At 41.3% G+C, this 21,239-nt stretch overlaps 1 protein-coding gene across 1 annotated transcript; it reads right to left on the bottom strand.

Annotated features, from left to right (window-relative positions):
- Positions 1–17,671: 17,671 nt before the first annotated feature.
- Positions 17,672–18,442, bottom strand: LOC122721976. The gene has a single exon (XM_043951399.1). The coding sequence runs from the start codon at positions 18,440–18,442 to the stop codon at positions 17,672–17,674; it is 771 nt and encodes a 256-aa protein (XP_043807334.1).
- Between the last annotated feature and the right edge of the window lie 2,797 nt (positions 18,443–21,239).

Consider the following 21,239-nt stretch of genomic DNA (forward strand, 5'->3'; position numbering starts at 1 on the left):
ATTCACATAGAGATGGACTTATCACCAGTAACCCTCCATAGTTCCAATAGTGTCCGGCCCATAATGGGTGCTTCTCAAGACTTCCTCTTAAATATAACATAACATATCCATAGTGCTAGAGGCGTAGAATGGACACCCTGGTCTTTCTCTTACATAATGTCAAGGACGTAGAATGGGCCTCAACTTGGACTTTCATATCTGCCGTACATAACATAACATGCTCGAGGGCTAGTGGGTCATCTAATATCCATCCACAACTATAGTTAACTATGCAATGCATCATATTTGTGAATTCTAATGCGAAACAACCTAATCATAAACAAATGAAATTCGTGATGTATGAGCATGCTTAAAATGCTCGATTTCTTTAAAATAATAGTTTAGTTTAGTTCTACTTACCTCTAGCTGATGCAAGCCTAGATCTAGAGCAGTTGTCTCACTACAGATCTCTACGGTCTTCCTAGTCCGATCCTACACAGATGAACTTAAATGAGGGACCAAACATAACTTTTACAACTCTTAAAACTATCCCAAGAAACCCCTAAAAGCATATAAGAAAGCATGTAGTGTAATACCCGGCTAGACTCCGGTATCGGAATTCCTATCGTCCGGTGGAATCTCGGATGTCGGAGACCTCTAGAAGGGTAGAATCATGTTTTATAAAAATGTTTTCATGTTTTAATGGTTTTAAGTATGAAATTAAATGAGTTTTTGCATGAAAAGTCCTTGGAGGAAAACCCCGGTTCGGCCGCCGAAAAATCAAGTTCGGCCGCCGAACGTGCATGCGTTTTGGAGGCACGTTAGGCCCCCGAAAGCATGAGTGAGGGCAGTCCAGGTTCGGCCGCCGAAAGTCAAGTTCGGCCGCCGAACATTGCATGGATGCGGAGGCACATTCGGCCCCCGAACGTGGCCTGGCCAGCCACTATAAAAAGGTCCCTTTGGTCCGCACGGGCGAGCTTTTTCTCCCCCATTGTCGGCCAAGGTGAGTCTCCACCGCTCCTCCCTCAATCTTGAGTGTTTTCTTTAGATCTTTCATGGTTTTCACGGGTCTTAACTTCTATTTTGAAGATTTTCAAAGTTTTGAGCAAGTTTTGAGCTTGGAGACCCAAGGAGCTAAATCTCTCCCAACTCCAAGTTAAATCGCCTCTACTCTCGATCTTCAAGAGGTAAGAGTCGATTTCTGAGTTACATTATGTTTTAAACAAGTTTTATGCAAGATTTATGGGTAGAAATGCATGTTAGGGTATATGTTGAACTTATGGGTCTTTGATGCTTTGATGAACAATGTATGTTGGTTTTTGTGTGTTTGAAGTGTTGTAGTTGGGGTATATGATAGTTTGAGACCCCTAGGTGTGATGTATGATGAGTATGCATGTTTTGGTTGAGTCATAGGCATGATTTATGGTTTTGGGAGGCAGGAGGTTCATTTGAACCAAGTTTCTGCCCGTTTGGCAGAAACCAGGTTCGGCAGCCGAAGGAAGTTTCGGCCGCCGAACCCCTCTTGTGGAGGCAGCATTCGGCTGCCGAAGGTGCCCCCGAAAAGAGACTTTCGTCTCTGTCTAGCACTTTCGGCCGCCGAAGGTGCCGCCGAACCTGCCTGACTTTCGTCTCTGGAGGGACTTTCGGCCGCCGAAAGTGCCCTGTCCAGCCATTTCATGCATGATTTCCTATGAGCTTTTCATGATGTTTTAGGGGGTTTTTGGGGAGTATATTAGAGTCTTGTTTAAGTATGTTTGGTCCCTCATTTGAGTCCGCCTGTGTAGGTTCGGACCCGAGGAACCGAGGACCCCAGCAGTGATAGCTGCTTCAGAGTATTGTCAGAGCTAGCCAGAGGTGAGTGGAATAACCTTAAGTTTTAAAATAAATGAATATGAATTTTGAGCATGATCCATGCATCATGAATGCCATGAGATATAGTAGGTTGTTTGCATTAGTATTCACGAATATGTTGCATTGCATTTATGATCATGATGTTGATGTGGATTGGTTATTGGATGACCCTTTAGTCCTCATATGATATGATGATGTTATGGCATGATATGGTATGGAAGTCCAAGTTGTACCCATTCTACGTCCCTGGCACGATGTAAGAGAAAGTCCAGGTTGTACCCATTCTACGTCCCTGGCACAGTTGGTCCATATGATATGTTATGATAAGGGAAAGACCGGTTGACCCATTCTACGTCCCGGCATAGTTGGACCTATGTAGAGGACTATAGGTGACAATACCATCCGAGATGTGATTTTTTGTGATGTGTTGCATTCCATGAGAGCATGAAATTTTAATATATTGTTTTCTACTATTCTGCTCACTGGGCTTTGTAGCTCACCCCTCTCCCCTAACCCCAGATGTGCAGGTACAGGGTAGACCAGGAGGTTAGTCAGAGTTTGAAGTATGTTTTATGTTGTAATAGTTAGTTTGTGGACATGACAGTTGTATTATGATGTAATGTAAGAGTTTTCAGTATATTATAGTTATGTTATGTGTAATGATATTGAGGATTAGATATTGTGCTTGACATTATGTATTGAGGTATCCCTTTTATTACATGATCAAAATGTTTTATAATGTTATGGAAGCCAACTCATCTCATGATGTATTTGTCCACTGAGGCATTGTTGAGGTCCCACAGAGGAATCATAATTATGATTATGACTATGTACAGTATATGTTCAGGTTGAGTTGGATGTTTGAAGGAAGGTTTTAAATTTTTATGCATGTCGTTGATCATGTATGGGATTATACAGGTTTACAGGATGTATGTTTTGGCTTGCTACGGGTCCCGGCGGCCTTAAGTCGACCCGGATCCTAGCGCCGGTAGCGGTCCGATTTTCGGGGCGTTACAGAATGGTATCAGAGCCCAAGGTTCATATGGTCGGACCTAGAGTGTCGGGCTCATAGATGTTATAGAAGGTCAAGCACAATAGGAAGGTCATGTCCACTAGGATAGGATGTTGAGTCCTGTCTTGTATGATGATGTGAAATGCCATGACTTTATGCATGTGCAGTAATGATATGCTATAATATGAATGATATGTATATGTGATGAGGGTTCATGTGTGCCCACATGAACCATATGATGCTAATGTTTGTATGATGTGTACGGTTTTTCAGAAAACAGGATGAGAAGAACTCGTCGATCTGCACGATTGACTGGAGTGCCACCTGAGGATGAGGGCACGAGCGCCCGTCCTCCTACATTGCCTAGGGCAATGTCTTGTAGAGCCAACAGAGAAAGGGTGTCAAGGGACCCTAGAAGGTCTTTTGATGCTAGCAGAAGGGGGACAGATAGAGGAGGAAGTTCTTCCGATGTGAGGGAGGTTACAGGAGAGGATCAGAGGAGGGATGGGAACCTGGATGTGAGCATGGAGGAAGAAGGGACAGGGGAGTCTCAGGGAGGCGTTCAGGCCTCGGGGTATGGTTTTCCACCCCATTATCCACCTTTCCCCCAGGGTTCAGGGTATCCGATGGGAGGTACGTCGGATTACTCCAGTTTTAACCCCTACCCTACCTACATGCCCTATCCACCTTTCTACCCACCTTACACGCAATACCCAGCTTATCCACCCTCACCTTTCTATCCAAACCCGGCAAACCCCACCTCGGGGAATGCTGCACCTCCACCTCCACCACCTACAGAACCAGTAGCCCCGGTTACTCAACCTCCTAGACCTAGCTCAACTGATGGGAGCAAGGTAAAGGTGACAGATTACCTCAAGCTAGATGCTCCCAAATACAAGTCAGGGGATGACCCCTTTGAGTATCTGAGAGTAGTGAAGACTATAACTGATGAGCTAGGGGCAAGTGACAGCAGGGCCATTCAGATGGCAGGGTTCACTTTAAAGTGCAAGAAGGCACGGGAATGGTTCAAGTGTTATGTGGACCCGAGACTAGACGGTATGACATGGGAGGAATTTGCGAATGAGTTCGCTGGATGGGCTTTTCCAGACAGTTCTAGAGAACTGAAAATGATTGAGTTTGAGCAACTGAGGCAGTCAGAGCACATGAGTGTCGAGGAGTTCACGGATAAATTCTTGGAGCTATTGCCTTTTTCAGGGCAAGCTCTAGATTCAGATACGAAGAAAGCCAAGAAATATGTTATGAAGCTGCATTCCAGGTACTCCTCGTTGGTTCAGTCAGCTGAGAGAGAAAGTTTCCACACTGTGGTGGATATGGCTCGAAGAATGGAAGCAAGTGCTATAGTTGAGGGGTCAGTGAAGCAGTCAGTGACCCAGTCTTCAGGGGTTAAGACCCCAGGCAGAGGAGGACCAGGTTTCTCTTCTCAGAGCTCAGGAAAGAAGAGGTGGGATAACACCACCAGGAAGTCGAAGAAGAATAAGTTTTGGAACAAGTTGAAATCCGGTCTGGGATTTGGCGGTGGCTCGAGCTCAGGCTCAGATGGTACAGAATGCCAGAGATGTGGAAGACCGCTCAGGGGAGTGTGTCGAGCTGGGACTAATACATGTTTCAGATGTGGACAGGAGGGACACATGGCTCGGGATTGTCCTAGAGCGCCTTTTATGGGCCAGCCCCAGCAGACAGCTTCTGGTAGTGTGGCACAGCCAGCAGTTCCAGCCACAACTCAGGGCAGTGGTAGAGGTAGAGGGAGAGGGGCAGCCTCTTCTTCTGGTTCCCGAGGTGAAGGTCCATCAGCTCCAGCCAGGATCTTCACCATGACTCAGCAGGAGGCTAACACATCCAACACCGTGGTGTCAGGTAATCTCGTCATTGGGTGTTCTGATGTGTATGCATTAATGGACCCGGGTGCATCTCATTCATTTATTGCTCCGAGAGCCGTTGAGAGGTTGGGTCTGATAGTCTCTGGGTTAGAGTGTCCCCTATGGGTCAGTGGACCCAAGTGTGACCCGTCAGTGGCAGTGTCAGTCTGCCAGTACAGTCCAGTTTTTATTGAGGGAAGATGCCTCTCCGCCGACCTTGTGGTTCTAGATTTGACAGACTTTGACGTCATTCTAGGGATGGATTGGCTATCTACCCATGGTGCTACCTTGGACTGCAGGGACAAGGTAGTCAGGTTCAGAGATCAGAACGGGTCAGAGGTCGTCTTCAGAGGAGACATGAGGGGCACACCTAGAGGTCTGATATCAGCTCTTCAGGCTCATAGGTTGCTTAGGAAGGGATGTCAGGGGTACTTAGCTCATGTGAGAGAGCTAGACAGTCAGGTCAGGGAGCCGGCCTCGGTGCCAGTTGTCAGAGAGTTTCAGGATGTCTTTCCTGATGAGCTTCCAGGTTTACCACCTGCTAGGGAGATAGAGTTCGAGATAGAGTTGGTGCCTGGAACTAGACCGATCTCTATCCCTCCCTACAGGATGGCCCCAGCAGAGTTAAAGGAGTTGAAAGAACAGTTGCAAGAGCTGGTAGAAAAGGGTTTCATCCGACAGAGTACCTCACCTTGGGGTGCTCCGGTCTTGTTTGTGAGGAAGAAGGATGGATCCCTTAGACTTTGTATCGACTACAGGCAGTTGAACAAAGTCACTACCAAGAATAGGTACCCATTACCTAGGATCGATGATCTATTCGACCAGCTAGCCGGAGCGAGTTGCTTCTCCAAAATAGATCTAAGATCGGGATACCATCAGCTAAGGATAAGGGATGAGGATGTGCCGAAGACAGCCTTCAGGACCAGATATGGGCATTTTGAGTTCCTTGTAATGCCGTTCGGGTTAACCAACGCCCCTGCCGCATTCATGGATCTCATGAACAGAGTGTTTAGTCAGTACCTGGATCACTTCGTTATTGTCTTCATAGACGATATCTTAGTGTATTCCAGGAATGCAGAGGAGCATGCCCATCATCTGCGGTTGGTCTTGCAGACTTTGAGGGAACATGGCTTGTATGCCAAGTTCTCTAAATGTGAATTCTGGCTGAGGAGCATTTCGTTCTTGGGGCATGTAGTGTCAGAGAATGGTATAGAGGTAGACCCCAAGAAGACAGAAACTGTGGCTAACTGGCCTAGACCCACCTCAGTGACAGAGATTAGAAGTTTATTGGGTTTGGCAGGTTACTACAGGAGGTTCGTTCAGGACTTCTCAAAGATAGCAGCTCCTCTAACCAGGTTAACCAGGAAGAATCAGAAATTTCTGTGGACCGACCAGTGCGAGGAGAGTTTTGAAGAGCTTAAGAAGAGGTTGACTTCAGCACCAGTTTTAGCTCTGCCATCTAGTGATGAGGACTTTACAGTCTTTTGTGATGCGTCTCGTGTGGGACTGGGTTGTGTACTGATGCAGAATGAGAGGGTGATCGCTTATGCTTCTAGGCAGCTGAAGAAGCATGAGTTGAATTACCCCACGCATGACCTAGAGATGGCAGCAGTAATCTTTGCACTCAAGATGTGGAGGCACTACCTCTATGGGGTGAAATGTGAGATCTTTACAGATCATAAGAGCCTGCAGTACATCTTGAGTCAGAGGGATCTGAATTTGAGGCAGAGGAGATGGGTGGAACTGCTGAGTGACTATGATTGCAAGATCCAGTATCACCCGGGTAAGGCGAATGTCGTGGCAGACGCCCTAAGCCGGAAGTCACTAGGCAGTTTATCCCACATATCGGCAGAGAGGAGGCCAGTGGTGAAGGAGTTCTACAAGCTTATTGAGGAAGGTCTACAGATGGAGTTGTCTGGTACAGGTGCCTTGGTGGCCCAGATGAGAGTGGCACCCGTGTTTCTGGAGCAGGTGGCTCAGAAACAGCATGAGGACCCGGAGTTAGTGAAGATTGCCAGGACTGTTCAGTCAGGCAATGATAGTGAGTTCAGATTCGACAGTAAGGGGATCCTCCGCTATGGGAGCAAACTATGTGTACCAGATGACATAGGGCTAAAAGGAGACATTATGAGAGAGGCTCATAATGCGAGATACAGCATTCACCCCGGAGCCACCAAGATGTATCAAGATCTAAAGAAGGTTTATTGGTGGCCAGCTATGAAGAAAGAAGTGGCACAATTTGTGTCAGCCTGCGAAGTGTGTCAGAGGGTGAAGCTGGAACATCAGAAGCCGGCTGGAATGCTTAACCCGCTACCTATTCTAGAATGGAAATGGGAAAATATAGCTATGGACTTCGTAGTGGGGTTACCGGCGGCGTCCAACAGAGTGGACTCCATATGGGTGATTGTGGACAGACTCACCAAATCTGCTCACTTCATTCCTGTCAGGAGTGGCTACTCTGTGGACAAGTTGGCGCAGGTATATGTGGATGAGATCGTCAGGCTGCATGGGGTTCCTGTGTCGATAGTGTCAGATAGAGGGCCCCAGTTCACCTCCAGATTTTGGCGGAGTCTGCAGAATGCCATGGGTACTAGGTTGGATTTCAGTACTGCCTTCCACCCCCAGACTGATGGACAGTCAGAAAGGACCATCCAGACTATCGAGGATATGCTCAGAATGTGTGTGCTAGACTTTGGCGGTTCTTGGAGGCAGCATCTACCTTTGGTGGAGTTTGCCTACAACAACAGCCATCATGCTAGCATCGGGATGGCTCCATATGAAGCTTTGTACGGAAGGAAGTGCAGATCACCTGTTTGTTGGGAGGAAGTTGGAGAAAGGGCCTTGGCAGGGCCTGAATTAGTAGAGATCACCAGCAGGGTGGTACCCATAATCAGAGAGAGAATCAAGACTGCTGCCAGCAGACAGAAGAGCTATGCAGACGTCCGCAGGAGACAGTTAGAGTTTCAGGAGGGGGATCTGGTATTGCTCAAGGTGTCTCCAATGAAAGGAGTGGTTCGCTTCGGGAAGAAAGGTAAACTAGCCCCACGATACATCGGACCCTTTGAAATCTTGCAAAAGATTGGGAATGTGTCGTACAAGCTGGATTTGCCTGCTTCGATGGAAAGAATCCATCCGGTTTTCCATGTTTCAATGTTGAGGAAGTTTGTGTCAGATCCGAGCAAGGTTCTTAGTGAGCCTGATGTGGAGGTCCAAGAGGATCTCACCTATGTTGAACAGCCAGTACGGATCATAGACACCCAGATCAGAAAGTTAAGAAACAAGGAAATCCCGATGGTGAAAGTCCTGTGGAACCACCACAACTTGGAAGAATGCACTTGGGAGACACGGGAGTCTATGCTCCAGCAGTACCCTCATCTCTTTTAAGGTTAGATCCCTACGTGTTTATGTGCCTTGTATGTATGTTATGTTTTATGCCATGCTTTGTGTGCTAGTTGAGGTACATTCGGGGACGAATGTTCTTAAGGGGGGGAGAATGTAATACCCGGCTAGACTCCGGTATCGGAATTCCTATCGTCCGGTGGAATCTCGGATGTCGGAGACCTCTAGAAGGGTAGAATCATGTTTTATAAAAATGTTTTCATGTTTTAATGGTTTTAAGTATGAAATTAAATGAGTTTTTGCATGAAAAGTCCTTGGAGGAAAACCCCGGTTCGGCCGCCGAAAAATCAAGTTCGGCCGCCGAACGTGCATGCGTTTTGGAGGCACGTTAGGCCCCCGAAAGCATGAGTGAGGGCAGTCCAGGTTCGGCCGCCGAAAGTCAAGTTCGGCCGCCGAACATTGCATGGATGCGGAGGCACATTCGGCCCCCGAACGTGGCCTGGCCAGCCACTATAAAAGGGTCCCTTTGGTCCGCACGGGCGAGCTTTTTCTCCCCCATTGTCGGCCAAGGTGAGTCTCCACCGCTCCTCCCTCAATCTTGAGTGTTTTCTTTAGATCTTTCATGGTTTTCACGGGTCTTAACTTCTATTTTGAAGATTTTCAAAGTTTTGAGCAAGTTTTGAGCTTGGAGACCCAAGGAGCTAAATCTCTCCCAACTCCAAGTTAAATCGCCTCTACTCTCGATCTTCAAGAGGTAAGAGTCGATTTCTGAGTTACATTATGTTTTAAACAAGTTTTATGCAAGATTTATGGGTAGAAATGCATGTTAGGGTATATGTTGAACTTATGGGTCTTTGATGCTTTAATGAACAATGTATGTTGGTTTTTGTGTGTTTGAAGTGTTGTAGTTGGGGTATATGATAGTTTGAGACCCCTAGGTGTGATGTATGATGAGTATGCATGTTTTGGTTGAGTCATAGGCATGATTTATGGTTTTGGGAGGCAGGAGGTTCATTTGAACCAAGTTTCTGCCCGTTTGGCAGAAACCAGGTTCGGCAGCCGAAGGAAGTTTCGGCCGCCGAACCCCTCTTGTGGAGGCAGCATTCGGCTGCCGAAGGTGCCCCCGAAAAGAGACTTTCGTCTCTGTCTAGCACTTTCGGCCGTCGAAGGTGCCGCCGAACCTGCCTGACTTTCGTCTCTGGAGGGACTTTCGGCCGCCGAACCTGCCGCCGAAAGTGCCCTGTCCAGCCATTTCATGCATGATTTCCTATGAGCTTTTCATGATGTTTTAGGGGGTTTTTGGGGAGTATATTAGAGTCTTGTTTAAGTATGTTTGGTCCCTCATTTGAGTCCGCCTGTGTAGGTTCGGACCCGAGGAACCGAGGACCCCAGCAGTGATAGCTGCTTCAGAGTATTGTCAGAGCTAGCCAGAGGTGAGTGGAATAACCTTAAGTTTTAAAATAAATGAATATGAATTTTGAGCATGATCCATGCATCATGAATGCCATGAGATATAGTAGGTTGTTTGCATTAGTATTCACGAATATGTTGCATTGCATTTATGATCATGATGTTGATGTGGATTGGTTATTGGATGACCCTTTAGTCCTCATATGATATGATGATGTTATGGCATGATATGGTATGGAAGTCCAGGTTGTACCCATTCTACGTCCCTGGCACGATGTAAGAGAAAGTCCAGGTTGTACCCATTCTACGTCCCTGGCACAGTTGGTCCATATGATATGTTATGATAAGGGAAAGACCGGTTGACCCATTCTACGTCCCGGCACAGTTGGACCTATGTAGAGGACTATAGGTGACAATACCATCCGAGATGTGATTTTTTGTGATGTGTTGCATTCCATGAGAGCATGAAATTTTAATATATTGTTTTCTACTATTCTGCTCACTGGGCTTTGTAGCTCACCCCTCTCCCCTAACCCCAGATGTGCAGGTACAGGGTAGACCAGGAGGTTAGCCAGAGTTTGAAGTATGTTTTATGTTGTAATAGTTAGTTTGTGGACATGACAGTTGTATTATGATGTAATGTAAGAGTTTTCAGTATATTATAGTTATGTTATGTGTAATGATATTGAGGATTAGATATTGTGCTTGACATTATGTATTGAGGTATCCCTTTTATTACATGATCAAAATGTTTTATAATGTTATGGAAGCCAACTCATCTCATGATGTATTTGTCCACTGAGGCATTGTTGAGGTCCCACAGAGGAATCATAATTATGATTATGACTATGTACAGTATATGTTCAGGTTGAGTTGGATGTTTGAAGGAAGGTTTTAAATTTTTATGCATGTCGTTGATCATGTATGGGATTATACAGGTTTACAGGATGTATGTTTTGGCTTGCTACGGGTCCCGGCGGCCTTAAGTCGACCCGGATCCTAGCGTCGGTAGCGGTCCGATTTTCGGGGCGTTACATGTAGAAAACGAGCTGAAAATGACTAGATAAGAGACTTTCGGAGGCAGGTTCAATAGCCTAAAGTCCCCTTACAGATCCGAAATTCTAACTTTTGCAGGCAGGTTAGGCAGCCAAAGATGGCTGCCTCAAATGCAGGTTTGGCGACCAAAGGGACCTTCAGCAGCCGAATTTGGGTTTTGGCTTCATGCCAAACCCGATTATGCACTCAAATAATAAGTTCAAAAACACCATCAAAGCACAATAGATCTTAAAAAACTAAACTATGACAAAACCACAGGGTCCCAAACAACTCAAAAGACCCATAAACGACAACATGCATCATCAAAATAGGAAATCATCCACCATCTCAGATCTCAGAACTTAAACCCCAAAACTTGCATGCATTATCAAACCATTGAAACAAAACAACTTCCATTCTCTTTTCAAAATTACAGGAAAGAAGAGAGGCAAGGATTTGCTTACCTTCTTGAGAGAAAACAATGTCCATAGAAAGGATTTTGGAGAGGAGAAAGATGTTTGAACGCTTTTGACTTTAAGCTCTTAACCCAAAACCTTGATCTTCAAAATCAAGAGAAAGAATTGTGAATTCTTCGAAGAGAAAATGAAGAAATAACTCAAAAGCATTAAGAAGGGTGTTTTGACTCTCCTCTACTAGAAAATGTAGAAAGATTTCTCTCCTTTTTGGGCTGGAGCCTATTTATAGGTGAGCTGGAGAAGCAACCTTCGGCGGTCAAACCTTAAAACCTTTTCTAAAATATTTTTTTAAGACATCTTAAAATACTTAAAATTCATTTTATAAAAATCTATTTTACCCTTATAAAGTTTTCAGTTCCAAGATTTTGGATTCCAATGGAGAATCCATCGAAAAGTGGAAATTTCGACACTAGAGTTTAGCTGGGTATTACAGTATCTCAATCTTGACATGATTTATCAGCACCTAGGTATTTGTAATTTTGGAGCTATAGTATCCACTACACATAAGTGGATCTCTGTTGAGATTTCTTCCCTTCACCAAACTCGAGTGATTTCAAGTGACCATGAGCATGAGCACCCATCCAGGTTTATGACATGTGATTTTACTACTCTTCCTAAAGTTTTCCATCACATTGTTGCCTATATGATTCTCCTCTGAGCGGGTCATAGGACTGTTCTTTCTTATTCTGATATCTTTTTGGTGTCTTGCCTCCTAGAGGGTTAAGCTCTAAACCTACCACACATTATGCTTCATACCATAGCATATTCTCTTAGGTTGAGTAAGGGATGTCTCTCTTTTGGTAGTCATCTCACCATCATTCTTCGGACCCTAAGAGTTGACCCAAACACCAAGTTTGCCTTACCCCTATTGTAACGACCCGAAAATCGGACCGCTACCGGCGCTAGGATCCGGGTCGACATAAGGCCGCCGGGACCCGTAGCAAGCCTGACATGAACCCTGTAAACCTGTTTAATCCCATACATGATCAACAATCATACATAAAAATTTAAACTTTTCTTTTAAACATCCAACTCAACCTGAACATACATGTACATAGTCATGATCATAATCATGATCCCTCTGTGGGATCTCATCAATGCCTCAACGGCGATACAACATGAGATGAGTTGGCTTTCATGAACATTATAAAACATTTCTATAGATCATGTATCAAAAGGGATTACAATACTCATAGGGTCAAGCACATCTATAACCTCATAATATCTCATTACATAACATACTGAAATCTCTTACATTACATCATAAAACAGTTGTCATGTCCACAATCTAACTATTACATAATATACTTCAAAACTCTGGCTAACCTTCTGATCTACCCTGTACCTGCACATCTGGGGTTAGGGGAGAGGGGTGAGCTACAAAGCCCAGTGAGCAGAATAGTGAAATCATATAATAAAATTTCATGCTTTCATGAAATGCAACACATCACAACAAATCACATATCGGATGGTATTGTCACCAATAGTCCTCTACATAGTCCAACTGTGCCGGGACGTAGAATGGGTACAACCGGTCTTTCCCTTAACATAACATATCATACAGTCCAACTGTGCCAGGGACGTAGAATGGGTACAACCTGGACTTTCTCTTACATCGTGCCAGGGACGTAGAATGGGTACAACCTGGACTTCCATACCATATCATGCCGTAGCATCATCATGCCATATGAGGACTAGAGGGTCATCCAATAACCAATCCACATCAACATCATAAATGCAATGCAACATATTCGTGAATACTAATGCAAGCAACCTACTATATCTCATGGCATTCATGATGCATGGATCATGCTCAAAATTCATATTTCATTTATTTTAAAACTTAAGGTTTATTCCACTCACCTCTGGCTAGCTCTGACAAACTCTGTAGCAGCTGGCTCACTGCTGGGGTCCTCGGTTCCTCGGGTCCGAACCTACACGGGTGGACTCCAATGAGGGACCAAACATACATAAACATAACTCTAATATACTCCCCAAAAATCCCCTAAAACATCATGAAACAATTATAGAAAAACATGCAAGAAATGGCTGAACAGGGCACTTTCGGCGGCAGGTTCGGCGGCCGAAAGTCCCTCCAGAGCCGAAAGTCAGGCAGGTTCGGCGGCACCTTCGGCGGCCGAAACTCCCAGACAGAGGCGAAACTCATGCATGTTCGGCGGCACCTTCGGCGGCCGAAAGTCCCAGACAGAGACGAAAGTCTCTTTTCGGGGGCAACTTCGGCAGCCGAAAGGCCTGCCTCCTCAGCCATGTTCGGCGGCCGAAAGTCCCTTCGGCTGCCGAACCTGGTTTCTGCCGAAGGGCAGAAACTTGGCTCCCTTATGCATTTTTACCTCCAAACTCACCAATCATGCATAAACTAGTTCTAAAACATGCATATATACCATACATTACGCCTAGGGGTCTCAAACTAGCAAATACCCCAACTACAACACTTCAAACACACAAAAAAATCAACATACATTGTTCATCAAAATATCAAAACCCATAAACTCATCAACAAGCCCAAACATGCATCTCTACCCATAAAACAACTTAATGCTTGTTTAAAAACACATAACAAGGGTGGATCCGAGCTTACCTCTTGAAGAAACGAGAGGAAAGGCGATCCTAGCTTGGAGATGGAGAGATTGAGCTCTTTGAACCTCCAAGTACCCAAAACTTGCTCTTAACTCACAGATCTTCAAAACAGAAGTTAAAACCCGTGAAAATCATGGAAGATCTAAGGAAAACACTCAAGATCGAGGGAGGGGTGGCGGAGACTCACCTTGGCCGACAACGGGGGAGAAAAAGCTCGCCCGTGCGGACCTAAGGGACCCTTTTATAGTGGCTGGCCAGGCCACGTTCGGGGGCCGAAAGTGCCTCCGCATGCATGCCATGTTCGGCGGCCGAACTTGGGTTTCGGTGGCCGAACCTGAACTTCCCTCACTCATGCTTTCGGGGGCCTAACGTGCCTCCAAAACGCATGCATGTTCGGCGGCCGAACTTGACTTTCGGCGGCCGAACCTGGGTTTCCCTCCAAAGACTTTTCATGAAAAAAAAACTCATTTAATTTTCATACTTAAAACCATGAAATACCTTAAAACCTTTTATGAAAACATGTTTCTACCCTACTAGAGGCTTCCGACATCCGAGATTCTACCGGACGGTAGGAATTCCGATACCGGAGTCTAGCCGGGTATTACACCTATCCAGTGAGTACTACCCTTACACTAAGGCTACTCTCCTTTACATGGAATTAACTATGAAGGGCAATGAGTTTTATAATTATAGGAGAGATTTTGCAGCTCGACTTGAAGCACGAGCAGCAAGATAGACGGATGATGATACTGATGATAATGAGGAGAAATATGATCACTTACCTGCTGATTTAGTGATAGAACTGGATTCTAGAGGAGATGCAGGACTAGGCCTTAGCAGATCCGCGAAGTAGGATACATCTTCTTGAGCTGCATCTGATCCTTTTTATGTTATGGGTCACCTGGAGTTGCATGTTGCTCACATGTCAGATCACATAACTCAAATGGAGCGACATTTAGAATGACTTACTGAGCAATAGCAAAGGCATATTCTATCTTTCCTTCAGCATTCATCTGGAGTGCCGCCTCCTCAACCCCCTCCTCAGTGATATTATATATTTTATATATCTTCTTTTCTCACTCCTTGTTTTTCCCTCTTTGGTGCTTTTATTTTCTTTTAATGATGGTAAAAGTGGGAGATATGTGTATGATAGTTGATGTTTGAGGAGTAAGTTTTATAGTTAATGCTTGCTTGACTTTTTTATCTCTTTTAAGTTATAAAGATTTGGTAACTTTTTTTGAGATATTTATGGTTATAATTACTCCTTTTTGTTGCATTATGCTTTATTCTGTCTTTTTTCAAAGGTTCTTTAATTTATGTACGATTCATTACATCTCATTTTATTCAATCAAAACCTCACTTATGTATCTCCTCAAATTTTAACTAGCATAAATTATTTTTGAAAAGGGGAGCAAATTAAGGTGGAGTAATTTTCTAAAATCTACACACTATACTTGTGATTATTGTCTTATCATCCATTAATTATTTGTCATCATCAAAAAGGTGGAGATTGTTGTACCTAAGGGTTCTAATCCTTGTTTTGATGCTAGTAAATAATTGGTGTGCTACTAATTAATTTTAAAATTATTTGTGTGAGCTTGTAGGCCCTTAATTTCAATAAATGAAAGTGCATCAATTTTAAGAATGAAAAATACCAAGACTGGAAGCATGCTACAAGAACAAGGACCAAAATATAATTTTTAGTTTGTGCTTTGTAAATTTCAATTAATTAATTGTCTTGACTCAAGTTTATGTTTTAAATTCTAAAACATATAAATATAGCTAATTTTTAAGAAATTATTTTTGAGACCAAAATGAACTTTTACATATAGAGCATTTTTTTAAGATACTTTTCCATCAAATAAAAGTTTTCAAATTATAGGCTACAAAAATTTAAATAGAATAAAAATTGAAAGTTTGTAACTTAAATTTTTACTTCATAAATTTTTGAAGGACCAAAATGAAATTTAATAAATAGAGTGCTTTTGAAATTATTTTTCAGCATAGTAAAAGATTTTATAATATAGATTACAATTATTCAAATGGATTAAAAATTGGAGTTTAGTAGGCTAATTTATGATTTTTCAAAATTTTAATGAAGAATTTTTATGTCCCTAAAGTGGACTTCAGGTGATAGAAGAGAGGAGAAGCATTGGGAAGAGAGGAGAAGCATTGGTAAAATTTGCAACTTTCAGCCGCCAAAAATCTATTTCAATGGATTTTTTTTTCTTACCTCTAAAGATTTCAGCCCACAAACTTTAATTTTTTGGCCACCGAACTTGAATTTTTCTGCGTATGAAATAATAGTTATTTCAGTACATAAATAGCTCTATTTATATTTAATATATTTTCAATGATTATATTTATGTTAAAACTATAAATATAATGTATTTTATATTTAGAAAAAGTTACAAAAACCATTTAAGCACACATTTGTTGAGATTCAAGCTTTTCACACATACACTCTTTCTAAATGTCGAGCCATGACATTTATTTCTTGAATACTAGCTTTGAGTTGTAATTTATTTCTGTTTTGAGATTGAGTGAAGGTTGTTGAGTGAATTTATTGTAATGAGTGTAGCATTGAGCATAGTTTTGCTCTTGTGAGAAAAAAAGATTGTAAAGAGTAATGATTTTTCTCTAATATTGTAAGGGATTTTAATCTTCACCTAAACAAGATTTGATAGTGGAGTTGAACTCTTAAGGAGGAAGGTCTTGAGAAGAGGACGTAAGCTTAGAATAGCTGAACTTCTATAAATCGTTATAGTCATTATCATTCTTCTTTGTTATCTTTATCACTTTTTAACCTGTGTCTTCAGCCTTTAAATTTTTCATAAACCCAATTCAGCTCCTCTTGGGTTGTTTCAAAGGACAATATAATTTTTTTTGAGACATTCTCTCAATCTCTTGAAGATGAAGCATAATTATCTAGACAACTGCTTGTTAGGACATTGCCTCCTTCAACTCGAGTAGCTTCCCCAACTAATGTGGTTGAAATAAATTTTGATGCTATTGTAGATAAGGTGAAGAATAAGGGAGTTGTGGTAGTCATTTGTGGGGACCATAGAGAAGCTATTTTAGACTAGTTTTCTTAGAGTTTTGAGGCTATTGTTGATTCCCTAGTATTGAAGGGTCTTGCTAGTAAAAAAATTGCAATTTTTGCATATCACAAAAGTTTTTCACAGTCCATTCCTTGATAGTGATTGAAGCTCTTAAGGGAGATAAAGCTTGTTTGGATACCTTTGTGAGGGATGCGTACTATTACAAAAACAAGTTTAAAGGCAACAACGATAAATTGTTATGTTATATACTTTAACTGTAATATAGGTCAATAGCAACAATTTGAGATCCGTTACATCTTTCTCCATTGCTAAGTATAAAACAACAGTTTAATTATTTTTCGCAGTGGATAAAAAGTGTGATTAAATTTATAATTTTATTTAATACAAAATAAACTTCTTATTAAAGTATATTATTATATAAAGTGAATTTTTAAAAAAAAAAATTTAAACTGCTATTAAACTGTTATTTCAGTAATAATAAGATAATAATTATTATAAATTTAAATATTTAATAATTTATTATTTTAATTTAGATATTTAATGAATTAATATATTACCATATATTTAACTTACGTAATATCCCTATTGTAACTTTTGTACATGTCAAAAGACGGTATAATAATGATGCACATGTGATAACCACGAAAGTGCTTTATGATGTAAACGTTATATGCAAGCAAGTGGCTGACATCAATTTTCATTAATGAAATGAAAGTCACATTTGAAAAAAGAAATTACAAATTAAAAAATAAAAAAATAAAAGTAGAGACACTCATCTTTCTGCCATAACTTTTGAAAGTTTCAAAATTATATTTTAATCAGCTACAGGGGCTTATTATTATTATTATTATTATTAAGTGATTTCTATATTTAGCCGATGTACAATTAAACTTTATAAAAATTATATATTTTATTATATTATATATAAAAGTAGAAATGGAGAGAAAAATATTGAAATTATCTAAAATATCCTTAATTATAATAAATTATTAAATGTTTTTTTTTTTTTTTTTGAATCAAGAAAAACTTTATTTATCTTGTAGAATAATAATCCAAGAGACAATCAGGAATGTCAATCCAAATCTTGAATCTACCATGATGAATAGACTCTCTAGCTAATAAATGGGCGGCTCTATTTTCTGAACGCCGTACCCAACAAACATGAATGTTACCCTGAGACCGCATAATATCTTTGCAATCAGAAACAACTAATCCAAACTCTGAAAAGTCATCCAGAGGAGAGCGAATAGCCAAGGCTAAGGATTGGTTATCCGTAAAAATACAACCCGCCTGAAGAAAACAATCTCTAGCATAAGATAAACATTGACGCAAGGCCAAAGCTTCAGCAATAACAGGTTGCCCACCCCCCTCATAGAAACCCGAAATTGCAATGGAAAAGAAGCCTTCCAAGTCCTCAAATACTGCTGCAAAACCGAACAAATCAGCACTAGCAAAGACTGCACAATCAATGAATGCAATCCAATCAACTTCAAGAGTGGTAGCCTCAACCAATGGGAGCACACGAGGAACAGATGGGTGGGATAACGTCCTTGGTCGAGACACAAGTGAAGCCACATAATCATTAAAATAGGAACTAGCAGCATGATGAACCTCACTGGGTGACAAAACTTTATTGACCCACAATCTTTCATTCCTGGCATGCCATAACTTCCATGCATGTATAGCCATACGTGCAGTCCTTTCTCTGCCAAAAGTATTATAAATATGAATAAAGAAATCCATGAATATAGAAAAACCAACAGCAGTAGAAAAACCAGCAAGTCTCCATAACTCAACAGCCATTGGACAATGCAAAAAAACATGTGAAATAGATTCATCATGATCACAAAAAAGACATGCAGCAGGTACATGTATTCCACGCCTCAAAAGATTTTTTTTAACTTTTAATGATTTAAAAAAATAACATAATAATTTATTATTATTTTAAAATTTTTAGTTTGATTGATTAAATGAGTTTCTGTTTGTATTTAATTTCCATTCTATTCCTGAATAAGATCTTATTATGTTATTTTAATTTTAAAATTATGGAGTAAAAAATCTTTATTTTAATTGAATAGATTTTTTATTTAAAAATTATAAATTTTGTAATGGCTAATTTGGTTTTATTGTTTTTAATTCAATTACTATTATAAATTTTATTTAGGTTTGAGTTAAAAAAAAAGTTTGGTTTTAGGTGGTTGGGTGATTAAAAAGCTACTTATAACAATAGTAATAAAAAATTCATTTTATTTATAAATAAAATATAATATTAAATAAAAAAATAAATTTATGATGTTGTTGAGATTACATTGGTGATGTGGCCGGAGTGGAGTCACACTGTGATTGGATAGAGCCTGCAAAGAAGAGAATATGAGGTGGTGGTGAGTGTTCATAACAGCTATTTCGATGCTCAAATTAGTATATTAAAGAAAATAGTAAATGTAATGAATTATTTAGAGTTATTGTGTAAGAGAATAGCATACTTTTGCTCTTATGATTCTTCTCCTCTTATATTATAAGAAAGTAGAGATGAATATAGAACTTCCCGATAATTCGGCAATGATATGGCCGGTTGCTTGATAAGAGATGTTGCCGGTTAATAGGTTGGTAATCCCATGATACGTTAGGTTGTCCTTGCTAACAGTAACTTTCTACTGAGACTTGTCTCACCGAGGGAAAGGCGAGTTTTGATGAGGATCCGGATGTTATGATGATGCCCGGTCTTTCTTCCTTAGCCTGGTCCGCATTTCTTACTCAGTAGATCCTTATCACGTGTGCCTATCTCATAATGACAGCTTATGGTTTGTTTTGGGTGACTATTATGTAGCATCAAATGTCCCCCCGCTGGTCTTTGATTCTTCATATTCGAAGGTGACAATTTGTCTTTTTGATTACGTAGCATGATTAGACTGTTTTCATAATTTTTTCTTCCCTTAGTCATGATGGTGGCCTTATTTTTCAGGCCATATTAAAGAATTTGCCAACTATGCCACTATATAAGAACCCTTCTTTCTCTTTTCTGTTTGCGACTACCGTCTATGGGAGACATAAAATGGGGCACTTTCTTTCTTTTATTTTTTTTTCTGAGGATAACTAGATATGTGCAGAGGATATTATCATGCTCTACGAAGAACAGTTGAAGATGGGTCTTCATGAAGGTGCAAGCATATTGCTGAGGGCTATAACTAGCCTGACTACAATGCCTTTTCAGTGTTTTGAAGAAGGTGCAAGTATACTGCTTAGCGCTGAGGGCTGCAACCAGCCTAACTATAACGCCTTTTCAAGTGTTGCATCCCTAAGGAGAGGGGTTGAATTGCGCGAGGTTGATTCTGAGGGCAAGGCTAGGAAGGTAGTTGGAGAGACAGTCTTTGTACGGTGTCTTCCCATAGGTTGAGATTGAGTTTCTACTAATAGATTTTTTAGAAGATTCTAATGTAATAGAGACTTTGCCTAAGTCTCCTTGTAATCTTTTGTAATAAAAATGCTTATTTTATTTATCTTATTCGGTAGCAAAAACATATTCATTTATGGATTTTAAAGCCTGATTTAGCAAATATACTTACAAAACTTCAGTAAAATAGAATGAACATCTGAAAACGTGGTCTGGTGAGTACCCACCTTAGCACCATATGACACCTTGGTTGGTTTTATAATAAAAGTCTTTTACCCAATTATTCATCTTGATTCTGGGTTATAAGGTTTGTCTTATCAAAATTATCCTTTATTTGGCGCCCCCTTTGTCTCTTGGGGATTAGTATACTCCCCTCGTAATTGTCTAGTGCAGACAACCTATTTACAGGGATCAGTGTCTAGCTTGTGGCATAGCAAAGTATGCCTTGTGGCCTCGTTTAATGGGACCAATGCCTGAATGGTCTAGCAGGAATCACCTTATGACCTGGCCTGGCAGAAATTGCTTGGTGGCTTTGTTTAGTGGGATCAATATTTGAATGGTCTGGCGAAAATCGCCTTGTGACCTAGCCTGGTAGAAATTGCCTTGTGGCCTTGTTTAATGGGACCAATGCCCGAATGGTCTGACGGAATTCACCTTGTGACCTAGCCTGGTAAAAATTACCTTGTAGTCTTATTTAGTGGGACCAATGCCCGAATGGTCTGGCGAGATCCACCTTGTGACCTAGCATGGCAGCAATTGTCTTGTGATCTTGTTTAGTGGGATGAATGCCCGAATAGTCTGGCAAGAACCGCATTACGACCTGGCCTAGCAAAAATTGCCTTATGGTCTTGTTTAGTGGGACCAACGCCAGGATAGTTTGGCGAGAATCGCCTTGCAATCTGGCCTAATAGAAATTATCTTGTGGCCTTGTTTAGTGGGACCAATGCTCGAATGGTCTTGCAGAAACTGCCTTGTAACCTTGTTTAGTGGGATCAATGCCCGGATAGTCTAGTGGGAACTGCCTTACAACCTAGGCTGGCAGAGAATTGCCTTATGGCCTCTTCTTGTCTCTTTAGTCTTTTTTTCTTTCGGAGAAGGCAATCCACCATTCCTTGTCACTGGAGTATACAACATATGAAAGAAATACCTCATTAACTCATTCACTCATTATTGATAAAATTTTCTCAAATTACAAATATTCCATGCATG

This window comes from Manihot esculenta, chromosome 15 (genome assembly GCF_001659605.2).
Source record: "Manihot esculenta cultivar AM560-2 chromosome 15, M.esculenta_v8, whole genome shotgun sequence".
Classification (NCBI taxonomy): Eukaryota; Viridiplantae; Streptophyta; class Magnoliopsida; order Malpighiales; family Euphorbiaceae; genus Manihot; species Manihot esculenta.

What these genes read in the sequence shown, in the direction of transcription:
- LOC122721976 (XM_043951399.1), bottom strand. Translation starts at nt 18,442, where the DNA reads ATGGCTGTTGAGTTATGGAGACTTGCTGGTTTTTCTACTGCTGTTGGT.